Here is a 12,300-nt window from a genome sequence, read left to right on the forward strand (position 1 = left end):
ACCTAGAGTCTAGCACCCACACACACAGTGCAGCACGTAAAAAAGTTCTTTCTCTTCCTCCTTTGAATGGCAGGCAGTGCTGGGAGCAGTGCTGGACTAAGAGAAGCCTAGCAGGACCAAACTGCTTAGACCCAGTGTGGAGTGGTGAACAGAGCAAAAGACTCTTACATGGTTCCATTGGTATAGACAGCTTCTCCTTCCACATACTGGACCTGGGATGGATAGACATGCTGCACGGACTGCACCTAAAACAAGCATCATAAGCCTGAGTTAGAGACATGTCATTGCCTAGGAACAGAGAGACAAATTACATACTGCACCCTTAACTTTTGAGCTTACCTTGACATGTAGGCTTTCTTCAAAAAAAAAAAAAGAGAGAAAAGAAAATCACAACAAAAATAAAACCCCAAAATACACACACTTGGGAATCCTAAGGGACATTTACTTTAAAAGTTCAAATTAAAATAAATAAATAAATAGCTGCTCCATGAGCAGTGAAAATAATGGAGCTGGGTTTCCACCACACACATGTCTGAGGGCTGGTTCTCTGCTGACTAATAAGGGTGAGATCACGCTGCAGCCTTTCCTTCAGAGAGCTTGGCAGTGTCTGTCTGCATCCCAGCCCACTTTCTTGTTGGTCTGGGAGATATGTGGTTGCCCTCTGTCAAGTTTTTCTGAAACTGAGCAACCAAATAAAAAACTGCTAGAGGAAAAAGTCAGAGGAGTCAGACTCACTGTCCACGTGAGGCAGCACCACATATGCTTGGTTTCTTAGGAAACAAGGGCTGCAAAAGGCAAAGTTCAGATAAATAAAAACACTTGCATGGTTCTCAGTCACCCAAACTTCCTATGAAGCCACATGCAGCCAGTATATTTGTCTGTGTAACTAAAAAATGATCCCACTTTGCCTCTAAAAGAGTTTTACAGAGAAGTTCTGCTTACTAAATGTATATTAAAAGCAAACATCAAATCTTAAAATGTACGCAAGACACCTGCTACAGTAAAGGTTCTTTCTAAACACTAAATATCTTTAAAGTTTATTTTATTACCAGTCTAAGAAGGAGAGAGAGAGATGGAGAAAGCTGCTCTCACAGTTATCTCCAGGTCTCCAGTTGCACACAACTCTTTAATTAACACTACAGATCTTTCAAAGGAGATATTTATCACAGAATCTAATACAGTGTGGGACATGAGAGATGGGGAGAGTGTGCCAGTCCTGCTGACACAGGATAGACTGTGTGGGGTCTCCCCGTGGGGACATTACCTGTTGTGGAACCTGCTGAACTCTGGGAACAGAGATTTGCTGCATCTGCGCTCCTTTGGGAGCAGAGCCTGCTGTTTGCACCAAAACCCTCTGCAAAAAGAAGATAACATTAACACACACTTCAGCTTGTTGTTAGTCTGTAACACAGGTGAGCTAGCTATTCCCTTTCAAACTTTCTGGGAAGCAGGATAATTCCTTACTTGGCATCCCTGTGGTCCCCTATCCCTCCAATGTAATCTGCAGTGACACCAGACTGAAGTCAGCACCCAGAACTGGGGAAAAGTGGAGAGCTACAACCACATTTCTGAATTTCTCCCTGGAAAGTTTATTCCCTGAAAGAATAGCAGAAAGCAGCTGATTGACAGGAGAGGTTCAACAGGAGGCATTCAACAGGAGGAGTTCAGCAGGAGGTTCAGGGGCAGCACAAGAACTGTTCCTAACACGTTCACATCTGCCTTCTAAAATTGCAAAGCTTCATCTTTTATTCCTGCTACACCGAGCCACTTTCTGCCTCCTGTGATATGAAACTGCATTCTCCAACAAACCACAGATGTTATGGTTTTCACCACTCCAAGTCTAGGATGGCTCTGCACCTTAAGTGGCTTTAGTGTTACCAAGGGCACAGATTTGACTTGTGCTGCCCTGCAATGGTCACTCCAGAACACTGTCCTCTACCTTTCCCCTGCCCTTTCCATTGTCCCCCTGCTCTCTGCATTACACTCCACACTCTGTTGGAGGCTGGGCATGTCTTAAAGAGTGCTAAGCACCTTGCAGATCCAGAAAAACAAATGTGGATGGAAAGAAATGATTCAGTGAGGCCCATGGGAACAGAGCCTTGGATACTGGCATGAAAGTAAGAAACGAAACATTCAAGCCAAATATCTGTATGGCATTTTAAACTGATGAGGACCTTCTCCAAGGAGACAGTCATCCTCTGCAGCTTGAAGCTTTAAAAATACCCAGCAAACTGGGCCAACAGAACAAACAGCTGCAAAACAATCCCACATGAGTCCTAGAAGATACCCTGACAATTACTGGCTGTCATATCTCTATTTATGAATTTTAGTGCTCTAACACCCTCCCAGATATGGCCTTTGTAACCAGACAGAAATTCTGTTCCTGGAGAATTACCAAGAATACGATAATTACCAAGATCTCTAGGCAGTCCCTACATCACCAGCCCCCCATGGAGACCTTCACAAGTCTGGATGCATTTGAGATCCTGCAGTTGAGCCACTGACAGGGACATGGACAATTATGCCTGCCATCACTTTGCCTATTTTATTTCCAAAAGAGGCTGTGACCACTGGAACATTAAAAGCCCTTTTTCAAGTCAGACCTTGGCAATGCCAACTGCCTCGAAGTCTCACCGAGAACTGTTCCTTTCTCCTACTTTTCATTCATTCTCTGTCATTGCTTTTATCAAATGTCACCTCTTCTCCTCTGGCACAGCTGCCCAACTCAGCTACTTCTGTAATTCATCACCACCTGCCCAGTTACTCCTATCAGCTTCCAACCAAAATAATTAATCATCCCCAACCTGTAAGATGAGGCCATCCTGTTCGTAGAGCCTTCTCTCGCACTGAAAGGTAGACCAGTGATCAACAAAACCAAAGGCTTCAGCCTCGCACCACTCCTGCTGCCAGTAGTTCATTCCTAGCGTTTCCTTTGTCCTGCAGGTGGGAAGGGGAGGCTCTCTAGGTGTTCCTCCTCCGAGCTCTCCTCCAAGTTCCTCTGGGTTTTCCTTAATCCACGGAGTTCCACTCAATACGCCGTGTCATTACAACAGCACTGGGAAAGGCTGGATGGGTAATTTCATGATCCAAAGCCAGCAGGTTTTCTAAACTTCGTTAACGTTGTCACAGTCAAATTCACACTACGGACTGATAAACCCTAAGATATTTTATGCTATTGTCCAGCATTCACATCATTATCATACAAGTGAGAAACAACACCTAGATAAATGCTGGGAAGGCTGCAGGAAGGCAGCAGGCTGGCCAAACACGCCCAGTTGCACAATGTGGATGCCCAAGTCCTAATGGACAAAGTGCTCCTACCAATTTACTATTTTTAATTGTCACTTCCCATCAGCATCCAATGGCAGCTACTTCTGCTCACTTGGGAGTTGGAGAGAAGGGTGTAGCTCAGCTACACCCACCCATTCTCTTATCCCTCCAGCTTCCTTAACTGTGAAGGAAAGTTCTTCTGACAGTTCCCCAAATGGCACAAAAAGGAACAACAGTTATACTTAACACTTCCCGTTTTGTAATAGGTAGTTTTCATTCATCAATTAATTCATCTCTCCTATCAGGAGACCTTCCAAGAGCAGTGTAATCATGCAAATGCATCACAAATATCTCCCCTCTCCCCAGTTCAACACGTTAGGATCCACCCACGAACGGAAGAGGCTTCCTTTTGACTCCTCTTCCCACACCTGCTCAGCATTCCCCCTCTCTTTTCTCTTGAGCTTGGTAACTTTTCTGCTAGAGATGCCTTTAAGGATAGTTTCATTTTCTGCTGCTTTTATTGACACAACGAATGACAGCAAGATATTATACCAAGAAAACATCAAACTGGCACAAAGTGAGTTCCTTAGGTAGCTAAGATAAAAATCTAAATTCTGGGGTTTAAAAGCAGTGCTAACACAGCTAAGTATCTATGGCCTCGATCAACACAATCTCCAGGCAGTTTCTCACCACTGCCTCAACAAACTGATTAGTAAACCCTTTCCCCAAATAAGATCCTGGATTAAAATACATCTACTGGTAGAACTGGTCCCTTCTCCATGGAAATGGTGTTCCAGCTGTGCATACATTACCTGCTGTGAGGCTGGCACTGGCTGCACCACTGGAGCTTGGGCTGATGCAGAAGGATGAAGTGTCACGGAAGCTGCTGAGTCTGATCCACCCTCTGAACTCTGCATGCTCACTGCTGGAGAGAGCAGAAGGGACATCAGCATAGGAAGCACTGTTATGCTCACTCACCGTAGCCAGGAGCTCCAGGAACCAGCATCTAAATGGAGCAAAATCCCAGTGGAAGACCCAGGGGGAGTGCTAGGAAGGAAGGTAGCTACCTTCCTACACAGAGGGCTCTTTTTAGTCTTGGATCTAATTTTAATGTGGTATTATATTAAGAAAAAAGAAAGTTGCACAATTGTTCCGCAGAAAGGGGAGGGAAGGAACAGAAAATGCACTTCTAAATATAACAAAAAAGTGGCATTGGAAAATTATTGTGTCATAGCGAGGGATAACTACAGATCTGCAAGAGTAAGAGCATATTTTTAAAGCCATTTATTCCTCCCTTCTGCTTTATCATGGTTACTGCAAAATTTGTATTGAAGTACCTGCCTGGGGCTGCATTCTGAAAGTGGGGCATCCAATTGGGGTGTTTAATCACAGCCAGTGATCAAACACGAATGTAGAGAACGAGCAGAGGCTGAGTGCCATTCCAAACCCCCAAGGAACACCTCTGCCCTCCAGCCAAGCCCCACATCACTTCGTCCTCTCCATGTTCCCCAAAGCATGACCTAAGCCATCACCCTCCTGCCCTCTGTGGTGCCCACCTTAAGGGGACCACTGTGAAAGTTCCTATTTAAAATGCTTTCAAGATGTTTCTGACATCACTTCTGAACCAACAAATTCAGAAACATCCACATTTTGAGCAGTCATTTCTCCTTCCTCAGTCTTGCTGCTGCGTGCTGCACAGCCTCTGAACAATGGGGTGGAATCCTTTCAGTTTTATTTCCCTGCTCCTTCCAGTATCCGAACTTCTCCTTCAGTTTTGTGCAATTGAAGAAGCAAAAGGAACAACGAGAAGTTTAGGGGAACTCTGGACACTGTTCTTGGTGGAAAAAAGAAATTTGAGAATGGTTCTGATAGGGTCAGATGTTGGCATTCCAGGTCTGCAGAAAGGTCTCAAGTATGGCTGCAAGAATCACTCCTGAGTGCCCTTTTGTGATAGCTCAGAATTACCAGCATCTCAGCCCTGCTGATACTTTGTCTTCTGGCTTCCCCCAGTGACCAAAAGAGAGCAGAGAGAGGCAGAAGATGAACTATCTGCTGCCAAAAGAAATCATCACCATTAGTTTCAGATTTGTTATAAAACACAGACTCTGTTACTGATGACAACAAAGCCAGACACAAAGAATCCAATGACATCTGCAGCTGTACATTCAGACAAGGTGGACAGACACAGGAGTGCTGGACCCTAAAACACATGTACAGGACTTGCTATTATTCTGTTCATTAGTAGAACATCCTGCATAGAGAACAATTCATTTCCTACTGAAGCCATCCTGTACTTCCTGAGAACTGCAGAGACAGAACCATGTATGCCATCTGCTAGCAGTAATTTGTGCTGCTGAGATGCTGACAATATCAACAGAATTCCTGCACTCCGAGCAACCACTGCATGGTGCCCCCCATCTCTGTCCACATCCCAGAGAGCGCTACCAAAAGAGCAATGGGAAGCATGTCTCAGGCCTTTTCACTCCCCTTCCTGGAAGTGGTGCATGCATAGCACAAAACACACTTGTGATGGGTACTTGGTCTTGGGGCACAGCCCCAATTTGGTGCCAGTTCTGCCACTTGTCTGAAGCCTGTGCTTGGGAAAGGACTCCTTGCAGGAAGTTTTGCAGATCTGCTCCTGGCAGTCTTGGTAGCTCAGAAGCTGCCCTGCCATTTCCCCATAGCTCTGGATTTGGTCCCTGTTGACTGCAGCTGTCCCAGCAGAAGTAACCGACAGAGCTGGGAAAGGTGTCTGGTGCCTTCCAACAGCTGATGGCAGCATAGCAGCCTGGCAGCCCCTTGGGCCAGTGAGTCTGCACAGATGGAGAAACAAATCAGCACTAAACAAAGCCACCAGCGGGTCACAGAGAGGAACAGCAACCACAGCCAACTCCCAGAGCTCCAGGGCTCCAGGCAGAGCTAAAAGCAAAACCACAGCTTAGTTATTTCTCTAGTTAGCAGACGGAATCTGACCCTGCAGAAAGAATAAAACTGCAGTTAGAGGGGCCCTGTGCACTGTGCATTTCAGGTTCAGACAAGTCTCAAAGCTGCTCAACCTGGCAGTGACGTCACACGTGGCATCACAGCAGCGGCTGCAGGAGGCGGTGCAGAACTCTGGATTCCACGTTGCATCATCGCTGAATGAATCAGGCTGCAGGGCTGCTGGGCTCTGGAAACCTTCTGTTTACACCCCAGCTATCTTGGTATCCAAGCAAACAGCAGTGACAGGAAAGGAAATACAGAAAAAGCTAATAACTTCTGGGTGCTATTTCTGGTCCTGCCACCAACTTGCTCTGTGACCTTGAGCAGGATGCTTCCCCTTTCCTATGCTTCAGTTTTCCCACTCCTAAAAAAGCGATCCCGCTCCCCTCTGTAAGGTGTTTTTCAAGCACTGGCCTCAGAGCTGTCAAAGACTGAATGTGTTTGAGAAAGACAAGTAGTCATGCTGCAAGCCTGGGGCTTGATAAAACTCCAATTGTTGCCGCTTCATTCATAAATCTCACGGCCTTCATGTAAATAGCCTTGCCTTTGTTAATCAGTCCTGCCTAAACCAGCTCCAAAACGCTGGGAAAACAGAGATAAGGGAGCACTTAGCAATGTTTTCCACATTCTGGTTTGCAGTGAGGGGTATCCAAAAGCTTTGTCCTGCAGCTGGGGTGGAAGCCACCTCCCAAAATGAGCCAAAGGATGGGAGCCCAGCAGCGCAGGGTCCCAGCAGCCAGGGCTCAACAGAACACAGAGGTGAAGAGGAGCTCCAAGTATTTTTCCACGGAACGCTCTAACATAAACTATCAGCTCCTGAACGCTCAAACAAAAAAGCTTCACCGCCAAATGCTGAGACCTCAAGTGTCTCAATAACGGCTGCTGATTAGAGCCAGAGCAGGGAGTCTGCCCCAGAGAAAGTATTCGGATTGTTTTCCTTTGCTGCTCTGCTCCTCATTCAGCATTCATTCCTCATGCAGCCCTACAGCTGCTCAGATTTAATAGGAGAGGGTGCAAGTGCTGTTCCTCCTGGCCACCCCTCCCTTACTTTTACTGCATGTAAGAGCAGCCTTACTGAAGGCAGGAAGTCCCGGAGTGGGACCGGCATGCCGGTGTGATTCTCACGGGTGAAAGCAGTGTGCAAGGATGGCATCTAGGCCTTGTATTTACATAGAGTTACATTTTTAAGGTGCAGATGTAAAACACAGGAGCTACCTACCCTACACCAGCAAACAGAGTGCCTTTTTTTAATCCAGAATAACGGTTCAAGCATAGCAGTGTTGCTCTGAGAATACTAACATGGCTTGTTTCAGTGATTTACATGCTCACTGGAAGGAAAAACATATTGTGAACCATTTTACGGTGGGGAAAAATTGAATTTGCTCTTCAAAGCTTACTTGGTCATCCTTTGATCTTATTTAAACTTTTTACGTTCTTTTATTACATCTTTATTATATTATTTTCCTGGCAGAATTTTTGAAATGGAATACAATTCGGGAGCATAAATGAGGGGAAGGAAAATGTCTCGGGTGAGGATGTTCTTATTCGTTGTCTTTAATAAAAATAGTCAATAATTCTACCTCTGGGACAAACTTCTCAGCCATTTATTGTTAAGTTTTACAGTAAACCTCAGCAGATGCTAATGACGCTGTTGGGTGATTCCACTGACTGCCTTTGCCATTAGAGAATGGGCTTAGCACTGCCCCTCCAAGGGGATTTCTGAACTTTAAATATGGGGCATAAAAATCCACCAGGAAAATAATTGCCTCAAAGCACAGGAATCAATAGTGAACCTAAGACTGAAGAACGCACTTCATGTCTTTCATTTCAAATGAAGACAGAAAGATGGAAAACGTTCATTTTTCCAGGCAAACCTGCTATAATTACGTCTTCCTTCTTTATTTCTGATACCACGCTCATTAAACAGGAAGCAAATGCCAACTGCATTAGCTCTCCAGCTAAAACAAGGGATCCTGAGTTTTTAATCGCCACCTGCACATGTTGTCAGACACATCCTATAGCAGGGATTGAAGATAAAAACTGAAACCAGAATGCAGGCAGCCATGGGAACGGAGATGAGCTTGGTTACATCAAAACGCACAACTAAAATGAAGTGCAGGTAGGTGCAACAGAACAGTGGGCAGCCTGAAGAGCTGGATGTGATTGCTAAGGGAATTTATAGTAAACATCACCCTAAATGAATGCACTGGGTAATCTTTGTGCCTCTTTAATATTACCATTAGTTAAAGAGATCTGCTGTACCCAACAGCCAGGATGCTGATCTGAGCCCAGTTTCTGCTCCAAGATTTCTTATGGTTTGGTAGACTTCAGGCTGACCAAGGGGTAAAACAACCAGGGAATCAGAAAAAGTCACTTTTCCATATACAGGATCATGATACAACTCCGAGTTTTTTATAGAAATCCCATACTAGTTGGTGTTTTACCAAAAATCCCAACATGGGAAATACGTAGTAATGGGAAAGCTGTGGTTTAATTAGAAGAAATGAATAATTTCTTACCCATAGCACTGACTTGCTGGATCGAAATTCAAGTCCAAGTTTCTGCTTTTTTTTTCTGTTTGGTTGATTTTGTACATTTTCTGCATACTTTGAAGGGAAGGTTTACAATTTAAAATAGTTATTTGCTTTCTGGAACTTTTTTCAGGTTTAGCTGGCATGGAGCTTGAATAAATAGGAAAAACAGAATGGCAACAACTGAATTCAGAAGAAATAAAAGCATTACTTAACCACCAAGTTCTATACAAGCTCTAAATGGTATTTACTCCCCTGTTTATCTACCAATTTGTCTCTAGAAAAAGGATGTAGGGTTTCTACTTTTAACATATTCACTACTGAGGACTCTCAGTTCAAAAATAATAAAAGGGATACAGAAAATAGCAGATCTTCACTTTCTATTCTAGCAGATGAACAACAACTGTTGATTTTATCTACCACCTTCTATGCTACATATATTTTATTTGAAGTTTTCTCCAGTATTTTCCATTTCTTTAAGCATTTTTTTTTTGTTTAGTCTCTGTTTAATAATTTGCTCTGAAAAGGCGTTAGCTGTGTTTTAACTACAGCACAGAAAGGAACTGTCTTTATTTGGAAATAACACATTTTTATGTTACGTGAATAAAAACGTGATCACATGAATTATACCACCACAGAGCAGAATCAAGGCAAATACTTGTATCAAACCCAGCTCGCTTCCTGCCTCCAAGCATCCTTTATTCCTGTAGTACTTGTCTCCAGAGCATATCTCCAAGAAATAACAGGCGTTTCCCTGAAATCCCTATCAGGAAAATATTTTATTTTCCCATTGCCCATAAAACTCAGGGCTGGAGGAACTGTGGGCTGCTGCCACGCGGCTCTGAACTGAGGATGTGGACGAGCATGTCTCTATGCCTGCACCCGGCTTTCTGCTTCAGGAAAATGGAGTTCCAAGGCTGTGAAACCAACAGAAACACATCACCTTTGGGTGGTTGTATCCATGATTAGGATTAAAGTTGTTACCTCCATCACACACTACAACGAACACTCAGGGGGTGAAGCTCCCAGCACAGTTGTTAGTATTGAGTACACCCAGTTTGGGCTGGAAGGGACCCTACAGCACCCTCCCCCCCAGTCCCACTCCCTGCCATGAGCTAGTTAACTCCCCCAGCTCAGGCTGCCCAGGGCCCCATCCATGGCCCTGGGCCTCCAAGGATGGGGCACCCATGGCTCTCAGCAGCAGTGCCAGGGCCTCACCACCCTGATTGAAGAATTTCCTCCACACATCCACCCTAAATTGCCCCCTTTTTTTTTTTTAAAGCCATTCCCCCTTGTCCTACCACTATCAGACCCTGTAAAAAGTCAGTCTCCCTTCTTTTCTCAAGTTCTCTTTAAGTTCTGGAAGACCTTATCCAGACATTATATCCAAAGGAAGGCAATTCCTTATCCAAAATATTATATATCCAGAAAATATGATACCAGCTCAACTTTGGAGAGCCACAGTATTTCCTTACTTCCTTTTAGCTGCTCTGGGAGCTGTGGAAGATCCTTCCTGCTCAGCATTCAGAAGGAGCTGGGTTCAGAGGAGCAGTTAGGGCTGCACAGAGAAGGGCAGTGAGATTCCCATGAGCAGTGACGTTCTCCTTCTCCCCTTTGTACCCCATATGATGGGAAGAGCCCTGTCAAACTCAGCAGCAAAATGGGGCAAAGCCTGGGGCATCCCTGGCTCTGACCATGAATGTGCCCTTGCCACCTTGAGTAACACAGTGAGTATTCCAGATAAACAGGAGCTGGCACTTGAGCAGCCTCATCTGAAGGGTGTCCTGAACTGCATGTCATAACCTTTAGCCTTTTAATAAGCAGTGCTAAGTGGAGGGTATGGAAAGGGGAAGGCAAATATGACAAGGAACTTGATAATAAGCTGATTCTGGAAAGGCTGCTTATTAAATTGCTTCAAAATGATATGAACAGAGAAGGCACCAGAGCCTTCCACTGATTAGGTTAAATTAATTTAAAACAGAAGCAACCGCTGCTCGTCTAAGAGCTCTAGTTACCTGGAAACCCAGATAAATCCAAAACATGAGTTTCGAGGGCAGCAGCAGTATAGCTGTTTTTTCAGAAACATGGTCCTCATGGAAAAATACAAATTTGGAAACAGCTTTTATTAGCAGTAGTTAATAATATGCTGCAATATAAATATAAACACAGTCTTTAATTGGATTTCATGGAATCAGTCATGTAATATATATATACAGACATATATACATAACTGTTGCATAACAGCAGCTCAGTAACCTTTGCTGTTTCTTTAAATGTGACTTTCACAGTGGCAGAAGAGAGCTACGAACATCTCAGTGCTAGCTACTCAAGTAGAGTTTCCTTAAGAGACAGCTGAGATGGAGCGGCAGAGCTGTGATGGGTTAATGCTGCTGGCAGCAGCTTAGAGCTCAGACCTGAACATGGGCAAAGGAACTCAGTGACCCTCCCTCCCATCCATAAAACTGTCCCTTTTTCATTTAGGCTTAATGACTTTAACACTCCCCAGGTGTCAAAAGTGGGATTGAAATCCCTCAGACCTTAATGCATCCCTTCTGGTGTGTAGGAACAGGGGGAGCAGTGCCATCCCATTCACTGCTGTGCTGCATTCCACCCCCCAGAACCTTACCTGTGACAGCCCCAGATGCTTGTTCTTAAGGAAAAGTTCCACAGCTCCAAGTTTTCAGACTGGCAAAGCCCTGACAACAAGCGCTTGAAAGTCCTTGCATCCTTTCTATTAGCTAGCTAAATCTTGACTTCAGAAAAGTTTTGCTATAGCCATGGAAAACAGTGCTGCCCAAGAGAACTTCTGGAGATTGCTGGGCAGTCAGGAGGCTTTCACATCTGGAAGGAGGAAAAAAATGTCACACACTGAACTCTGTTCCACATTGTGGCCCTTTGGGTACCACCTGCAACACATGCAGTGAACACGTGGTGAAAGCAAGCACAAGTTCTGGGCTCCAATTCATCATCTTCCCGTATTTTCAGTATGTACACTGCAGGGTTTCCCAGGGCTGTGGCTCAATAGGGGAAGTGCAGTATATCAGGCAATACTCTGGCACAACATTGTGAAGGCTGCTCTCTAGGAAAAGCCTTCAAGGTGCTGTTTTGGACCACAGCATAACCCCATCCTAGCTGCTCCTACCCTGCCCTCAGTACCTGGATGCATTCACGCTGCCCAGAGGATTCAGTCCCTTTGAGGACCAGGTATTGTGATGTGTAACACTGGATACCCGACTGTGCTTCTGTAGGATCCACTTTTATAGCTGTGGCAGAAAACTATGGAATATGTCCCTTATTTTAAATTAACTCCAAGTGGATCTGAACCTACATGTCCATCATTTACCTGCTTAGCCTACAGAATCCTTTAGAAGGTCTCAAGGCTAGCTGCCCTTCTGATACTTCAAGCCTGAAGCAGGAGATGCACTGCAGTACTTCATTTAGTGATGGAGCAGCAGCAGCTGTTCCCATCATACCCATCTGGTAAGCAGGAGTGACCGCTGCCAACGCAGCCCAATAT

At 44.7% G+C, this 12,300-nt stretch overlaps 1 protein-coding gene across 14 annotated transcripts in view; it reads right to left on the reverse strand.

Moving 5' to 3' along the window:
- RFX2 (regulatory factor X2) overlaps positions 1–12,300 on the reverse strand; it is a 54,863-nt gene that overhangs the window by 24,622 nt on the left and 17,941 nt on the right. For 4 of the 14 annotated variants that reach the window (XM_015299845.4, XM_015299844.4, XM_040653652.2 and 1 more), the window contains 6 exons: positions 11,410–11,624; positions 10,259–10,341; positions 8,772–9,700; positions 4,083–4,195; positions 1,265–1,354; positions 169–245 (listed from right to left, as the gene is read on the reverse strand). In XM_015299845.4, coding sequence (XP_015155331.1) covers positions 169–245; positions 1,265–1,354; positions 4,083–4,195; positions 8,772–8,775 — 284 coding nt within the window. In that variant the 5' untranslated portion in view covers positions 8,776–9,700; positions 10,259–10,341; positions 11,410–11,624. Of the gene's footprint in view, positions 1–168; positions 246–1,264; positions 1,355–1,464; positions 1,597–2,804; positions 3,309–4,082; positions 4,196–7,471; positions 7,581–8,771; positions 9,701–10,223; positions 10,342–10,798; positions 10,930–11,409; positions 11,625–12,300 lie in introns of those variants that run through there. The other 10 variants (XM_040653655.2, XM_040653653.2, XM_004948748.5 and 7 more) reach the window with 8 other exon arrangements.

This window comes from Gallus gallus, chromosome 28 (genome assembly GCF_016699485.2).
Source record: "Gallus gallus isolate bGalGal1 chromosome 28, bGalGal1.mat.broiler.GRCg7b, whole genome shotgun sequence".
In the NCBI taxonomy this organism is placed as follows: Eukaryota; Metazoa; Chordata; class Aves; order Galliformes; family Phasianidae; genus Gallus; species Gallus gallus.